At 42.2% G+C, this 17327-nt stretch overlaps 1 protein-coding gene across 4 annotated transcripts in view; it reads right to left on the bottom strand.

The window, feature by feature from the left end:
* The window catches only part of FILIP1 (filamin A interacting protein 1), a 104705-nt gene that overhangs the window by 11206 nt on the left and 76172 nt on the right, over positions 1–17327 (bottom strand). For 3 of the 4 annotated variants that reach the window (XM_029962680.1, XM_018077919.2, XM_018077918.2), the window contains one exon: positions 4128–6933. In XM_029962680.1, the coding sequence (XP_029818540.1) occupies positions 4128–6933 (2806 nt within the window). Of the gene's footprint in view, positions 1–4127; positions 6934–14219; positions 14437–17327 lie in introns of those variants that run through there. The other variant, XM_025895712.2, reaches the window with a different exon arrangement.

Raw genomic sequence — 17327 nt, 5'->3', positions numbered from 1 at the left:
AGCTTGCCCTGGACAGAAATGGTTCAGTTCAGTGACCAACAGACACCTAGTGTAATTTGAGATGCCCTGGGCTACTCAAGCTGGAGTTGGCAGATAAGCCACAGGACCCAAGGAGACATGCAATCTCTGATAAAGCAGCTGGAAGTTAGGTAGGCACTTAAAATGACACTAAAAAAGTATGTTTAGGCAATTGCATCCTGAAAGAGTGGGACTGGAAAAGTAGCCAATACAGTCAGTGGACCCCCGTGGGCAATTCAGCTCACACTGAAGCTAGCCATGTCTCAGCTGAAATCACGCGCCAGTCTCCATGGAGCCAGCACACAGGCCTCAGGGATGACAAGGGGACTGATGACAACAGGCTGACTCAGGTGCCCACACTGAGGCATCCTGTGCCATCTGAGGTGTCCCATCAGCTGCCATAGCAGAAAGGTACAGGTCTGTGCTATGCCTCCCAGCCTCATGTATGTGTCTCAACTGCCACAGGACACACAGCCACCACCACACACCTCTGCATGGGCAAATGAGCTGATCCCTGGACCTCCAGCAGCTCTAGCAGATGCCTAAAGCATATCTGGGTCACCTACAAAGAGCTACATTTAGATGCCAACCTTAAACTAAATGCTGCCCAAACGAAAGTAGCCTCATAACTGCATAAATGTGTGTCTAGTTTGCTCTGGCACCCAACAGCCTCTCAGCTGTGCCTTCCTGCTCCGGTCACAGGACGCTCTGCATGGTTGGTGCTGTGCCACTACGCTGGCTCTGCTGCAGCCAGGATTCCCTCTGCTTCCTGCAGATTTGCATGGCACTGAAGTCACTGTGGAGCCTGGCAGCATAAACAGCTGGCACTGATGTCAGGCTTGTAGGAGGTGGGGAGCACAGGGATTATGTGATTATAATACTGACACCTATCCTGGTAGCCAAAGAAGATCCAAATTCACCAGCAATCCTACAACCAAATATAAGGCTTGAATCAAAAAACAGGATATAGGCACCACAGTTTGTTTGGGTTTTTGTCCACAAAGAATATTTGTTTTTATTTTGTGGGATTTTTACTGTAAACTGTATGAACTGTCCTGGGAACAGGAATTTGGGCCAATGTGCTAAGGCAAGACTAACAACCAGGCTACAGTTTCAGGCTCATTTTGGTCTCCATGTACTCTGTGGTCCACCTGTAATAAAAAAAATAATCTCCTAGGTCTGCTAGGGTAGTTCAGGTATCTCCCTAGGAGTGGGTTTGACTCTAATCAAGCTAAGGAGAACCAACCCCCCTGTTTTCTACTTCTGTGGGAACTGTCTAAATCCATAGGCTACCATAGAAAAGGCAATTACCATTTTAGGGTTTGGTTCTTTTTCTTTTTTTTTTTTTCATCAAAGTGGTGATGATTCTGTTAAACGCAGAACTCAATCCAACTGATCAAATAGGCTCCATCACATCAGCTCCTGCTGTGGAGACCCCTGTGGGACTGTTGTGATGAGACCTGCTGCTCAGCTGGCCAGCCCTGGGCTTGTCCAGCAGGCACAACATGAAGCACTTCCAAAACATTTGAGTCCAGTGAGTCCAGGTACCAGTGGAGATATTGTCACTGAGGGGTGCCTTTTTTGATTCTTCTTGATTAAATGCTCAAAAATTTCTCATGTTCTCCTTCAGATGCCTGTGTCTTTTTTTGGACAGGGTCTCATTTTATATAATAAAATATAAATCTCTAGATACTCTATAGAGTATGTCAGTGTAAATCAATGCAACCAGAACCCCTATTAATCCATGGGATTCATGGGATTCAAAAATCATGAGGGTCCACAATGAAATCACAGACTCTGGTTTTGGACTCACATATGCAGAGAGACACCACAGTTCAGGCTGAACATTTAAAAGTACTGTGTGTGCACACTGAAGATAACTCTATAAATTCAAATGGGAAAAACTAAATGTTTTCAAACAGGAATACAGTAACTGCAAATCTGTTATAGGAAGAGATGAGAGCTAGGAATTTCAGACTTCCCCTTTGTAGCTTGGCACTGCATTAGCACATTGTACAAAGCATCTTGTATAAGGAACATTAAGACAAAACTTAAATCCAGTGAGCTAAAGAAAGCAGCTGTGTATCAATTTGTCTTGTTTGATTTTATTAACTTAAACCCTCAAAATTGTATCAATGTTGGTTTCTGCTAGGGTTACTGAGTAAATGATCAGATACTTGGTTTTTTCTGACTGTTTTGTAAAGTTGTCATTTGCAAAACAGCTGGAGAATATGCAACTTGTTTTCTTTTTTGTTTTTCTTTTGCAGGAGGTTGGGGAGGAAAAGGCACATTTGGGCTTGTTCGAAGTTGCCTGCTCATCTAACTAGGGACATTAAAAAGCAGAGGGAAGCATAAGATAAAGTAAATCTTATGGTTGAACTATTTTCCTTACATTCCAAATCAGGAAGGATGAAGAAAGAAACCAGTTTTTAGCCAGAAAAAAACAAAACAAAAAAGTTTTGTCTGCCATGGTTCAGTGCATCATCACAGTAGAGACAGACATCTAGTTAAAAAGAAAAGTTTAAAAACAAGTTTTCCAAGCTTCTGAGAGACAAAGGAGTTTGTAAATTAATTAATTCAAGACTTTTTAAAAAATGAACAGTTGCCTCTAATATGTAGGAAAGCACTGTACAGTAAATGTACAACAATACATTATATATGTGGGGAGAGAGACAGCACATGTGCAACCCCAAACAAATCTGTATGATGAATGCAAGTTTTCTTAATGTCAGAAGGCTTAAATGGGGATGGCAGCCTCTCTGCAAAGGTGTGGAAGTGTATCTTAAATACACTTCGATATTTCAGCTTGGAAAGAGATGGCTGAAGAGGCGTGTTGTAGGGGTCTGCAGACTCCTGAGCTGCATGGACAAATGAACAGGGGATGACTATTCAGTATTTTTCAAGATACAAGAAAGAGGCTGTAAACAATGAAGGTATTGCATAGAAGGTATTGAACAAAAGAGCATTTTTTCCAAAGCCCACAACTGAATTCACTGCCCCCTGATGTTGTGGAAACAGCAGTATAAATGAGTTCAAAAAGTAATTTAAAGAATAAATAGAAGAAAACTCAGCCACGGCCTATTAAAGACAAAGATGTTGCTACAGGCCTTGGTTCAGAAAGAAATAACCACCTATTGCCAAAAACTAGGAACAGACACTGAGGGAAATATTACTGTGTGTTTACCTACTCAAAATAATCTTCCCCTAAGCATCTGTTGCAGACTCTGTCTAGCTAAGTAAGAGTAAGTTTTTGGACTAATACAGTACTGATGGTTTTCTATTTCAGTTAAATTCTTCTTTCCAGGGTGTTTCCAACTAAAGCAACACAAAACTGCATCCAATAATAAATCGGGGGAAGGATTATCAATAAATACTGTCCACTGCGATTAAAGACAGAGGTGAGAAACTGATTGAAGTAGGAAAAGCAAGCTGGGGTACCACCACAGAAGCCCAGAGAGAAAGCAGAAAAAAATATGTTAAAGGAAGCACTATTGTAATACAGCACTTGCAGAAGTCCAGAGGAACAAAAAGAGCTTTACTATTCACTGGCTGAAAGAGGCTTGGAGCTGTAAGCAATGATAATATGTCTGCTTACTTATTCCTTTGGAGTTCAGTATTAGAGCAGACATTAACTGAATTATAACTATAATGGGATTATACCAAAGAAACACCAGCCTGCATGATCAGTCTAAAGACCCGCCAACCAAGCTAAAAAACATGAGGAGTATTTTCAAAAGTCAGGAATTGCACTCACAGAAAATAAAAATACAATTTCTTACTCTGCCATCTCCATCATTCTTTGTCCGTCTGTCTCTCACTTGCAATTTTACTGGATTGCCATTATGAAAATAACTTGAAAGTAACTTTGGAGGGACTTCCTCTGAAAATTACTGCTTTAGGAGATAATACCAAAACTATATCAGCATCCAATAGTGGTAATATGAATCAGACAAATTCTGATTTTATAATTAAGCTCGTATCTGAAACAAATGTAGGGAAGTCAAGAGTTTCTCCTCACCTCACCCATTTTCCTTCTGGTATCTCAAATCCAAACCAGAGTTGCCCTTCTCCTTACCACGAAGACTACATCATGAGACTAGGCTGCTTACCACTGATTGTGTTCCTCGGGTGGAAGACGTTGTAACAGGGGTTATAGTGATGGTACTTGTCACCTTGCTCGCTGCGGGTCGCGAGGACAGGTTGTTTCGAGGTGATCGAAGGACGGTACCAGTCACAACTTCTTTCTCTGCTGCTATGTTCACTGGTCTCACTGTTATCACAGGACTTGCACCATCAGGTACAGCACTGGGAGAACGTTTAAACTGGGAACCTAGGTGGATGTGGATTTTGTTGTCTTCTGTCGTAATAATGTTGGCGTTGGCATTGTACTTGCGGATTGGAGTCGGGACGGTTTGCTTTTCTGGTGTTACTTTGAAGACAGCTCTTCCCATGGTCATATCTTGTGACTGTGGAGAGACAGAGATTTCTGCTGGTGCTGCAGATGTTGATACTGTCATAATCTGAATTGGCGATGCAGGTCTGTCGGCAAAGGGTGCTCTCCCTCCCTCTGGGGACTTTTCCCTGGAGAACGTTGTTATAGTGACTGGAGACATAGAACGATCTGGGCCCATTGGACTTTCACTGCCTTTTCCTTTTTGTGGCATAACGTTTGGAGAGGGAATGATGGTTATTCGTGGCTTCTGATTTCCCAAAGTAGGAATGACAGTGGTACTTGAAAAAAATTCCTCTGCAGTTGGACTGGTTATCTCCAAAGTTGCTGTGCTGTTCTCATGGTCTGGTGTCACCCGAATATGAAGAGGTTGACCCTGTTTTGGTGAAAGGACAACCTCTCCAGGATGTGCTGGACTACCGTGGGTCCGGGCTCCTTTATCAGGAGTTGCCTGAGCCCCAGGTTCCCTCTTTTTCATCCACGGTATCCAAGATTTCCTCATAGCAAGCTCATTTGCTGCTGGAGGATATCTCTCGAGCACTGAAGAACGCTCCATGGGTTTTTTCAGACCTACCTGTCGCAGATTGCTCATGATATGATTCTCCTCCTGGAAGGATTTCCTTATAAACACTGCAGGAGTTTCTTCTTCTGCTGCTTCATTGCTTACGGCATCTGTCTGCACACCAGTGGATGTCACAGGGACATCGACCATTCTTCGTCCATTTATGCTGGGCCTCAGAGCACGGCTGTAACGCTTAGAAAGCTCCAGCTCTCTTGTTAGGTTCAGAACTTCCTGTCCCATACTCTTGTTTTTGTTTTCTTCTTCCATAAACCTTTGCTGCAGAACTGAATAATCAACTTGGAGCTGAGAAAGCTGGTCTTCTTTGTTCATCAGCTCATGGATTTTTTCCTTAAGAGCTTGAACTTCTGCTTTCAAATCTCTGCTTTTGGCCTCTTCCAGACGAAACCTGTGCCTCAGTTCTGCCTCCTGGCTCACCACTTCACCTTTTTCTATTGCTTTGGTTTTGGCAATCTGGAGTTTCATTTCCTCCAACTGTTGAGAAAGAAAGTTAGCTTTATCCTGCTCAGTCCTAAATTTCTGCTCTAGCTGATCATATTCATCTTCTGTCTTCATCAAATCTCCTTCAACCACTTCCAATTGTTTGAGGCGTTTTTTCAGTCTTTCAATTTCAACAGTGAGTTCCTTAATCTTGTTGTCCTCATGACAACCATGCTCTGGTCCTTTCCTGGTTCGACCTCTTGTAATTTCTCTTTCTACTTCCTCTACACCATCAATTCTTTTCTTTAACAAGTCAACTCTACAGCTTAGTTGAGAGGATTTTTCTTCTTCACTTCTCAGTTTGCCAATTAACTCATCTCTTTCCTTTGTCAAACTAGACACTTTTTCCTCCATTTCAGATTTCAGTTTCAAAAATTTCTTACTTTCTTCTATCAATTTCTCTGTTACATCCATAACTTTCCCTTGTTCAACTTTAAAATTCTTGTTTAGACCCTCAACCTTTTTTTCCTCTTGTTTTATTTTTTCCATCATATTTTTTCGTTCATCAACCAACATTACAGTAAACGACTTCAGCTTTGTAAGGTCATCTTTTAAGCTTATTTCAGCCTTTTCCAACTTGCTTTCTGATGTCTCAAGGTCCTTCACTCGAGTCTTTACCACTTCCAACTCATTTATCAAATCTTTAGTCAAATTCTTTTCTTTCTCCAAGTTTAAGTGTAGCTGAGTGCATTCAGACTTACTTTTACTGAAAGCCTCTTCCAGCTTCTCTAGTTCTGACATTCTTTTCTGCAGTTTTTCCACTTCAAGTTTCAACTCTTTGCTATGGTGCTCCTCCTCTTGCAGTTTATTTTTCAGCTCTTTGCACTGGGATTCGGTTTTTGTGATCTCTTCATCTTTGCCCTCCATTTCAAGCACACGCTTGCGGAGGTTTTCCACTTCTGCCATTAAGCTAGAGTTCCCACATTCCCCTTTTGCTATTTTATCTCTTAGCTCTTGAAGTTCCTCCTCAGCTTTTTGAAGATTTTTGTTAGTTTCTTCCAGCTCCTCTATTCTGCGAGTCAACCCCACTAGCTTAAGCCTTAGCTGTCTATTATGTGACTCTTGATTACCCAGTTTAGCAGTCATCTCCTCATGTTCTTGAGAAAATGATGAAGTTTTGTGTTCAAGTTCTGCCTCTAACTTCATCAGTTTTTGTCCATCTTCTTTAGTTTTTGCACTAATAATTTTAAGCTTTTCTTCTTCTTCTTTTAGTTTTTGGGTTAAGTCCTGTATTTTCTGGCTTTGTTGACCAAGTTGTTCAATATGCATTTGTCTTTCATCCACCAGCATGAGTGCAAATGATTTGAGCTTGACTAGTTCTTCTCTTAGTTTATTGATTCTCTTTGTATGTTCCTTCTCCTTCCGGGCTTGATAGACCTTCTCCTGCTCAAGAAGTTTCTTCAACCTGAAACAAGTTAGAAGATATGCGTTAAACTAATATATATATATATGTGTGAGTATATTTCCCCATTTTAAAAATCACCTTTGTGTTAGCTTCTTTTTTTATTTCAAGTAGTCTTGCAAGAAATCACAGAATAACTACCTACTGCAGTTACATTCCCAAGCCCAATATTTTAAATTACAAAAGTTAAATGAAAAATGTATAAAATCATCTAGAAATCTGAAACACAGTGAAATTTTATACATATATAGATAAAAATACATCTGGTTTTAATTTCTCTCTATTTATTTCTCTGTTAGAATGATGTTGGTAAAAGTACATAGTATTCCAACAGGACAGGTATTATCTACTCACCAATCCATTTATATCAAACTTGTTTTACAAGGTGGATTCTTCCTTATGTCTTGCATATAGAAAAATGTGTAAAGTAAGATAAAAAGTGAAAACTAATTGCCATATGCAGCCACACATAAACAGACCAATCCTAGTTTATAAATAAACCAGCAGGACAGAAGATTACATTAGCACACAACTGATAACTATCTGGGCATCACAGCCATACAAAATTAGCAGAAAGATAAATTTGCCAGCACATTGACTGTTATGTTAAAAAGTTTCTTCTTCCAAACACATTTCCACTTAGTAGATTTTGTGAACCACAAGGATCAGACTAATCAAACCTCTGGCTACAGCTAACCTCATCCAGAAAATGCTCTTCTCTATATGGTCTGTAAAGGTGTATTTTCAGACACTATAAAAGCTCACAATACACAAATTAGATGTATCCTCAGGAGGATAATAGAGACCTACATTTTCCAGCCTTACCCATGCAACATGGAGATATTATTAGTAATGTATTTTATACCTGTGATTTATATTCAGGATATGCTGACATCAGTAGAGGAAGTTCTTGAACATGTTAAGGGTTGGACTTGATGATCTCGGAGGTCTTGTCTAACCCAGTTGATTCTATGATTCTGTGTTGTAAGCATAGTTTTCTGAGGATGGTGATCCTCAACTGACAAAGAGGTACAGATAACACAGGGATGTATGCCCTACCAATCCAAGAGCTTTACTGTAAAAGCAGCACTCCAACTTAGAAAGACAGAGGTACACATGCTGAATTTACTGTGAAATGGTGTTTTCCAAACCACTGTCATAGTACCTACAACTCCCATATACCCTATCGAGACGTGATAATTCAAATCCACTTGCTTTGTTTACCCTGTTGTCTGAAGCTTTTCAGCTTCTTTTTTATAAATGAGACACACATCTGATAATAGTAGAGCAATTTATGCCTGTTAACTGAGTTGTAATAACTGGAACATCCATATCTTAGCAAAGATAGACTTTGATCACTATTTTTATCTTAAATGCCAGACTGTAGATGATAGGGGGTGAAGCACAGATAAAACATTTCCTCTCTGCTACCCCAGCAATGAAGCAGTGCAAAGGACTCTGGGGCACAATGTCATACACACAGGATGTCTCCCAAAGCCCTCACCTGAACTCTAAACTCATAACAGCCATACTAACTCGGTACTTCAGCAACTGTTAATGTTTCACTCCTTGCTCCTTGGGGACCAGAACAAAGAGGAACTGGAAAGAAAAGTTATAAGAAAAGAGAAGGAAGTCAGAAAGCAGAACACAGGATGCAGTAGGTAGGGAAGGAGAAGGCTAAAGAATACATTTGAAAACAAGAGTCAGATAGAATGTGGGAGTAAGAGAATAGTAGGAACCAGGGGAAGAGAGAAAAACAAACAAACCTTACAGCCAACCTTGCCGGGTCACAGATTACTCTCAAAAAAAAAAAAATTCTCTTTAGCTTTGGCATCTCTTTGGAAAGGATTGAAAAGGCATGCTGGTGGATGGGTCAAGTTAAAATATCAAAAGGTAGAAAAAGACCCACTGTCACTCACAAAGCATGCACTTTTCACACTGAAGAAGGAACTTTATTGGCATGCAATATATTCCCTGGCTGCTCTATCACACTGCTTCATGTAAATGTTTCTGCCAAGAACTCTTCCTCCTCTCCCCTAGGCTATATTTTTAAAGAAATAGTATGTACCCTTCGACAAAATATTTGCCAAGACAGAACAATGTACCCTAACCTAGTGGTGCTCTAAATGACCCATCTCCCAAAGTAATGAAAATAATAGAAAGTTTCCAGCCTCCCTTGTCCCACACTCAAAAGCCTATCTAGAGATGCTTAGAAAACTGCCTATGATTTTTAATTCCTAGGTATGCATGTGTGATTTTCACCCAGCAGTTGCTCCAGGTGGTATACACCAGCCAGGCTGCTAAGCATAGTGCAAAATAATTCACTGGCAACACATGGCCCCATGTGATTACCTGAGAGTCTACTGAGAATAATGCCAAGAAAGCCAACAAATATCTGTTAAACTAAGACAAAAAAAAAAAAATGCCAGTCATGAGACTGAGTAACAGGAGAAGAAAGCACGTTAGCCCTGTCACTGCCTTGCTGGAGAGCTAACTGGCCTGGCCCCTCTGGGAAAACAAAGCACTGTAACTGTGCCAATGCATGGAAGTGAATTTGCTACCATATCTCTGCTGAGCAAGGTAGGAAGCAACATGCAGCATTTTATCCTGCCTCAGCTTTAACATGGTGAAACTACACTATCTTAGATTTGACAAGTGAACTTTCAGAGAAGACACTTGACAATACTTATGTTTTCCATGTCTAGGGAAACGGTTTCTAAAATCTGTTTCTGAGGGGGATGAATGGGAAAGCAGTGTACAAATCTGTGTGCTAATTACCAAAGTAATTAACAAACTCTACGCCTTTTTGGTGCAACTTCTAAACACCAAAATAAAGCTGAGTTTAAGCTTGCTCTCGCTTTCTGCTTTTCCATTCTTGTACAACTTTCATACCTCAGTGGTTAAACTGGAATTTCAGCAGACTGCAATGTGAGGTTGTTCCTTCTTGACCCTCACAACAGATTTACTACCAAGCTTCTCATCTGACTGCTGCTGCTAATGTTTGCTAAGTAATGCAGAACCGCATGGGCTCCAATGCAACACTAAAAGCCACTCAGACTCCCTGCATGTGCGTCTTCAATGTGTTATCCAGAGCAACTACACTCTGGATTGTCAAAAGGTTGAAAACACCTGCCTTCAGGGTCAAAATCAAAACAAAACAAAACCTTTTTAATAATGAAACATGGGGCTACATAGAGCGAAAACACTGACAAGCCAAACATTTGGTACCCCCAGCCCAGTCCCTGTATTTGCTGTCTTGGTTTGTGGTTGTTTCTGGAGATGAGAAGAAATGTTTGGATACAAACAGGGGTTTAGCATCTAGACCCCAACATATAGATATGCTCCAGTTCCCTGTGGAGAGAGTGATCACATTGCCTGCTCCTCTATGGACAGCACTGCTAAGTCTGTGTGTTTCTCAATGGGTTACCACAAGTATCACGTCAAAGCATGCAGCCCAGGTCATTCCCCAAGTACATGATCTTTTGTTGCCATGAGAGTCCTGGTGGTCTCTCTCTCTCCTTACTATCTGTCCTCCCCACAGAATCTGAAGAACAGGTGCCCTACAGGTGTCCAATACTCAAGATGATGACACTACCCCTTGCAGTGCACTGGATAAATAAAGTAGCGAACTCTTAGGTATGACTGTGTGCAAACTGTTAACTGCCTCAGCTAAAAACAAACACTCCAGGACAATGCTGGTCCCTGATTTTGAACCATAAAGAAAGCTGCTTCGCTGGCACAGGATGCTGGACTACAGAAGCTACCGATGCAATCTCATGCGGTCTATGCTGCATAGGGAGATGCATCTCCTGCATCCCTCCACAGCCTTAGCTGTTCAAGACAAGGGTAGCAGGAGGGAGGTCTGTGGGCAGCCATGCTGGGGAAGTAGGAGACTGAGGACTTTCAACAATGAATCTCAGCTTGCAGAGAAAGCAGACACCAGGGTGGAGGAAGACCAACTATGGAATAAGTTTTAACATCTTTCATGAATGGTGTGTTGGAAGCAGTCAGCAAGGAGGAAGGCAGAGTGGATGGGCAGTAAGCAGGCCCTCCCTCTCCTCTGTCCTTTAGGTTTCATTGCACAAGGTCTTTCTGCTTCCCCTTTCCTCCTACAAGCTACAAATTGATCAACAGAGGCACGATGGGGTGCTGATAGCTACAACCCTACTTCTTCAGAGATGTGCCTTCATTTCTTTTACTATAGTTATATTCCTGTGCTTCATCCTACCAGTTCTGCCTTACTCAGGCTGGGGCTCATCACTCCTTCAGGTTTGGAAGGTAAACCTGGTCAACACTATACCTTTTTTCCCGCCACACCCTCAGCTGCCAGAAAGTCTAGTTATCCTGTCAATGTATTTGTACAAGACACTCCTGGGTTACAGCATAGAGGCAGTTTGTAAAACAGCACATTAGGTATGTTGGGAAGTGGTGTCCAACCCAGGCAGGGCTTTGGTCTGCTGCGAGTCCCTGAGTCTGCCGTGAAGGACAGGAGGTATGGATGGCTGTATCTCCTCCTTCAAGTGAGAAATGCAGAGTGACTGAAGGGCTTCTTGCTGGAGTGTTCTGGGTGGCCATAAGGGTAATTTAACATTCTCTTCAAGACCAATCAGTTCATTGTATCAATAAAGCTACAGACTTCACTTATTGTTTTTTCTGTTTTAAGTCTACACATCAAGTGTAATCACTGAGATGCACAGGAGAAACCCCACAGTACCATTTTTACAGTGTCTCTACTCAGAATAGAGAAAGACTTTATAATATTTTCATATTTTTGAAAGACACTGCAATAGTTTCCCAAGAGGAAAGCTCCAATGGGCACTACTGGATTTTAGACAGGATTTATTTTATTTGTAAATGGTAAAAGTAGTAGCAGCAGCAAGACCTTAGCTAAAATCAAGCATGTTCTTGTTCACATTTGCAAAAGAAATTACAAATAGTGGTCAGTAAACAATTTCTTCCTTTCTGAAGGATAATAAACTTCATTATTACATTTGAAATGTAATAAATAGAGCAAATTGGGAACTGTAAAACTCCTGCTTAGCAGTAATGATAGCTGATACGAGAAGCCATTCTCTGAAGTGGGAATATTTTAAGAAAATACAAAGAAGTTTCAGTTATCAGGGGAAAGATGCTCAGTGATTTCCAAAAAAACACCACTCCCCTCAAAAAAACATTCACTTTAGAGTATTTAAAACAGAGTATGCCTCTCAAACATTTACTGAAAATTATACCAGTGTGTGCACCTCTCTTTCCATTTGCACTTCCACCAAGATTAGAAAACATCACAAATACTCATACAACCTTTACCATCTCTAGCATAGAAATGTGCACTTACCTACACACAGAAACCCTGGGAAGGCAGGGCAAGGCAGAAGATGTCCTGAAAGGACACGAGCTGCCTCTGTGGTTTGCGTACATGTGAACATTTTGGCACCACATTTCAGCTGTGTTGTCCTGGTTTAGCCTCTTGCTTTGCAAACAGACTAAGCCAAGCTTTCCAAGGTGTTCCCCAGCGTTTACTGAAGCACTTGCAGGAGGGGCCAATGAGGAGGGAAATCTAGAGCTATTTCCCCTGCTATCAAAATTGGCAGCAGAAGCAACAGCAGTTAGAAAAAAGAGGATGGGAAGGAGGGAAACAGGTAAGGTCTCTGCAGGACCTTTTAAATGAGTTCATAGACAGCCTGAAGATCCACAGAGCTCCTCACTGCTGCTCTAGCACAAAGCCATTTGTTGTACTGCTCCTATAGTACCTATTTTGCCTTTTACATTCCAAAAGGTTTGTAATCACTTCTAACCTATCCTTTCGAAAGCCTGTAGGAGGAGATTAAGGAAAAGTAGTTTAATGAGGACTTGGTCACTCTAAGGATGAGTTGACTGATGGCTCATGAAGGCTGCTTCCTCCTGAGGGGCCAACAGCATTTCTATGCCGCTCACACAGCAATCCCAAGGGAATTTTCACTGGGAAAGCAAATGCCTTCGCAAGCTCATCTTTCCACTTCAAACCTAAAGAGTTTGCTACTGTATCTGCAAAGTTAGAGAGACTGGACAACTTCCTAGTGGTAGCTAGAAAGCTGCTGCCCATTAAGGGATGTCAGACAATGTAAACCAGCAAGAGGTGGTTTAACTTAATAAAGGAGTTCCCCCCCATCCCCCCCGTTCAGTGTACAACAGCTGATTTTGAAGATTGTTTCTACAGCCACTGGGAAATCCTCCACATGTCAGGACTATTTCTGAGTGCTTCCATGTTTGGGCCAGGCTGAGATACCCAAAGGCTGAAGTTTGCTAGTTCTGAGTACTTACAATTTCATCTAAAATCAAAGAGAGACAAAAGGTGCTCAGGCTCTCCAGGAAGCAAAACAATCCAGCCTGTCTCTTAAATTGAGCAATTCAAAATCAGGTAACACTTTCAAATCCTCAGCTTCACTACTTCCCACATATCAATCTCGGCTGGGAGAAGAAATATGTAAATGAGATCAGATCCCATGGCAAGCAAAAGAATAAAGCACATCTGTATTATTTTCTCCTTTCTATCCATTAAACTTTAAAGGTAAGCAATGAGAAAAATATTTGAATGACCTTACTATAGAACCTGCCAAGCTGCTGTTGAGTTTTATCACAGAACAAACTTTTAAAAAAAATGTTATCAGTTCTAGTAAATCTAAAGACAATTTTCTGTGGCTACATATTATACAAACTCAAAGTGCAAAAAAGTGCATATTCTTCATTGCTGAATTAACTTTTGAGAAGTGATTGTATCAAACTATATCACAAGCAAATTAATATTCTTGCTACTTCTAAACTACCTGAGAGTTCCCAAAATATACTGAAAGTAAAGGAAGTCTTTTCCTCCTTAGGAGGACACGTTGCTTACCACCTACAACAGTTGTTTTTCCTCCTTCTGTTTCTAATAGTGATTTTGCAAAAACTAAAATCCAGTTTGCTGAAATAGTTCATTTGTTTAGAAGTGTCTTACTCCAAGTGAACAGTGGCTAAAGGCAGTGTTTTTGAATAAGAACACTCATTAAATTCAGTGTCCCGCCACCTTTCCAGCACCTTGTTAATAACAAAAAAGCACCAAAGATCTTCAAGAACAAAACCCGACTGACATCCATTCGGACCACGAAACGTTATTCCAAGCGGACAGGCAGTTTTTCCAAGCTCCCCAGTCGAGGTACCCACATTAATTTCTGCGATCAGAGAAGAGGAAGGGGGATGCACAGAAAGCATGCAAACAGCAGCTGGGAGCAAAGGCGCAGCAGCGCTCAGGTGAGAGATTAAAACTGCCAAACCTGTCTCCGGGCTGCGGTTCTCCTCCCCCGACCTCCGTGTGCGCTGCTCGGGAGAGGCAGCCCCGCGGCACAGCCCCACCAGGTGCACCTTCCAGAGCTCCAGCCCAACGCTACGGTCAGCTCGGGGCCGGCCAGGCTCCTCAGCACTGTCCTGGCCTGTCCAGCCAGGCTGGATCCGGAGCCGCGGCGGCGGGAGCGGAGCCGCCGAGCATCCCGGGCCCTCCGCTCCGCGCAGACCCCGCTCCAGCCTCCTTCCCTCCCTCCCGCGGGCGCCTACACTAATGCCCGGTGCGCTCAGTGAACCAGCGCAGTGCGCATGTACACAGCAATTAGCAGCGCTCAAATTAAAATTACGTTAAAAAAAATCTGAATTTCTCTTACCTTATAACTAGATTTATTTTTTTTTAAAAGACACTAAAACAAGAATAAAAGAGGGAGATTCCGGGGCACGGTTTATTCCCCCCGCTGCTAGGTGCTGGCTGCGCCTTGCATTGTACTCCCCTCGGGGCAGGCGAGGGGTGGAGCCGGGAATGACCGGGGAAAGGGTCCGGCTGAGCCGGCGGCTCGCGTCTGCCAGCGCTTCCCTTTGGGACCGCTCTCCAGGAGTTTGTTATTGACAACCACTCCGGGCTGTTTATAGGTACAGTTTAGAAGTGAACGATTAAGAACTAATAATTTGATCGCAGAGAACCCTTGTGAGTTGCTTTTGTTTAAACTGAACTGGGATGCACGAAGCGATGCTTCCCAGTCCCAGCTGCCGATTCATTCCTCTGGCTCAATAAAAGTTCTGTTGCTTTCCTGTTGTCTTCGCGCTGTTTGAAGTGGCAGTACTACTGCTGGTGCGCGCTGGCTGATCTTAACATGAGTTGCTAAAGGCATGAATACATGAAGAAAATCCCCTGTGGATTTAATATATGCACGCGTTTGTTTTTGAAAATCCATGCATAGTAGCAATGCTGAGTCTGGTGAGGTCTGAAAAGCATCGTTCTGCTCGTACCCTGCGTTAAAGAAGTCCTAAACCAGCTCTTTTGTTCCTAAAACAACATAAAAGAATTTGGGGATTCATTCTATTTGCCTAATGATTCCCTAGATTGCTCACAGTCACCTTTTCAGTCTTTACAAGGGGAACTAGAAACCACTCTTCCCTTTCCCTTCTCCTTCTCTTTCCTCTCCTTCACCCTTGCTTTCCTCTTTTCCTTCCTGTTCACCTTCCACTTTTCTTAAGAAACTTTTAATAGCCAAAACACTGAAAGCATATCATGTCAAATATTATTATCCATTAAAAACGGACCAATGTATGTTTACATTTTTGAGAAACTATCTAATTTCATGTTCTTTCATTATTTTTTCCTTAGGACCCTTACCTCATTCAGCACACAGGCTGAACAGAGCACATTTGAAAAGCAGGTGCTTAGTGATTGATTTTATGCTCTTTATTCAAGGCCCTGTTTACCACACCCTCTTCAGACTCTGCAGGGAACAGAATTATTAATTTCTGGGTGTGAAAGAGAAGTGCAAAGGGACTAAGGTTTTGGTTGGAACACCTGCTCCAGGGTACACAGGATGTGGGTTTCAGAGTGCTGCAGGGTGGGTGCTGCGTGTGTTCGGATCACAACCCCATTTACCTCCACCCAGGAGTGGATGTTCCAGACTCCTGCACATCAGAGCCCAGATCCAGCAAGCTCCCCAAAATGAGAACCATTCTTAGAGTGAAAAGCATTCACAATCCATGTAAATTAGCTTCACATGACTTAACTAGCACCATGTAGGAAATCTGTCACACAAACGCAACAGGAGTAGAGTCACATTTTCCAGGGAAACATATACTAGCCTTAATCATTCACTCCCATTTTATAATCCTCTGCCTCATTTACTAAACACTTTCCAAAAGATGAAGTTGGGGGTCCTACAGGGAGATTGTTTCTTCCTGTATGCAAAGTTGATGCATCTCGCTTTGTTTCTATTTTTCCAGTGTCAGAGGAAAGGTTTCTGTACAAAACGTGTTTGATTTTGCAAACACAAATGATCACATGCATTGAGCAGACAAATGTTCTGCTTACTCTACTTACTCTGTCCTTTGCAATCTGAACAATTGTTTGGTAGAGCTAAATATTCTTTAAAAAGAGGAAATTGCATGCACAATGGCAAACACTGAAATAGATATTGACCATTGAAATTTTATGATGTGGCATTATATGGGCACGTCAGGAGATGTCGGAAGAGTTTAGATCCTTTATATTGCTGGCATAAAAGTCTGCATTCTAAGTTAAAATAATGGATAGCAGTAGCAGGGTGTCAGGCTGGAGGCAGTTTGATACTAGAAAGGCATAGAGCACTTTGCAAGCAAGTTTCAAAACTATCTGCTGACAGACGAGTTTGTCTGTGATCAGCAGCTGAGAGCAAGGCTCTGTTCCACCAGCACTGCTGGCTCGGCAGGAGGCTATCTGGGCACACACACCATCCCAGCTGGCTCTGGGCTTTGAGCTCATTGCACAGCTTGTCCCAGTCCTGCTGCTCCCCCCCTGTTCAGTCTCAGGTTCTCCTCACCTCTGCACTCCATTTCTAACACCCACCTCTCCCAAATCAACAACCCTCCTAGGTGTCATCTCATATCTGCTTTGGCCCTTCTTTTGTCCATGTTGCCACACTTGGGCCAGGCTGGAACTGCAAGCAACACATCTTCCATCATTTGTGTTTTCATGGTCTCATCTCAGAGCAGAAAGTTGTTCTGGGACATCAAGAGGATCCTAATAATTATATCGGGAAAGCAGCCATGAGTTTATAGTAGTCAGCTTTGTACAGATGTGACATGAAGAAGGGAGGTTCAGGCTAAAAGGGATCACCTATCTCATGAAGTCCAACAACTCAGAATCCCAGCAAACATGCAGTGGACTCTCACACTAGAGACCTCAAGGGATTGTCTCTACCTATCACAATTTTTGTAGCAAAAAACCAGCAACCAGAACTATAATGTGCCACAAGAAGAAGAGAAGGTGACCAGGGGCATTGCCAGTGTCTGTACCTGGCAAGAGATGTGCTAAAGGAAATACTCAGAGGATGCTACAGAGCCCATCCCAGTCTAAGTCAAGATGGGTGCAAGCAGAGTCA

Source organism: Manacus vitellinus, unplaced genomic scaffold (genome assembly GCF_001715985.3).
Source record: "Manacus vitellinus isolate BGI_N305 unplaced genomic scaffold, ASM171598v3 scaffold_4_pilon, whole genome shotgun sequence".
NCBI lineage: Eukaryota > Metazoa > Chordata > Aves > Passeriformes > Pipridae > Manacus > Manacus vitellinus.
The sequence above is the reverse complement of the archived record's forward strand: the minus strand, read 5'-3'. Positions and strand labels throughout refer to the sequence as shown.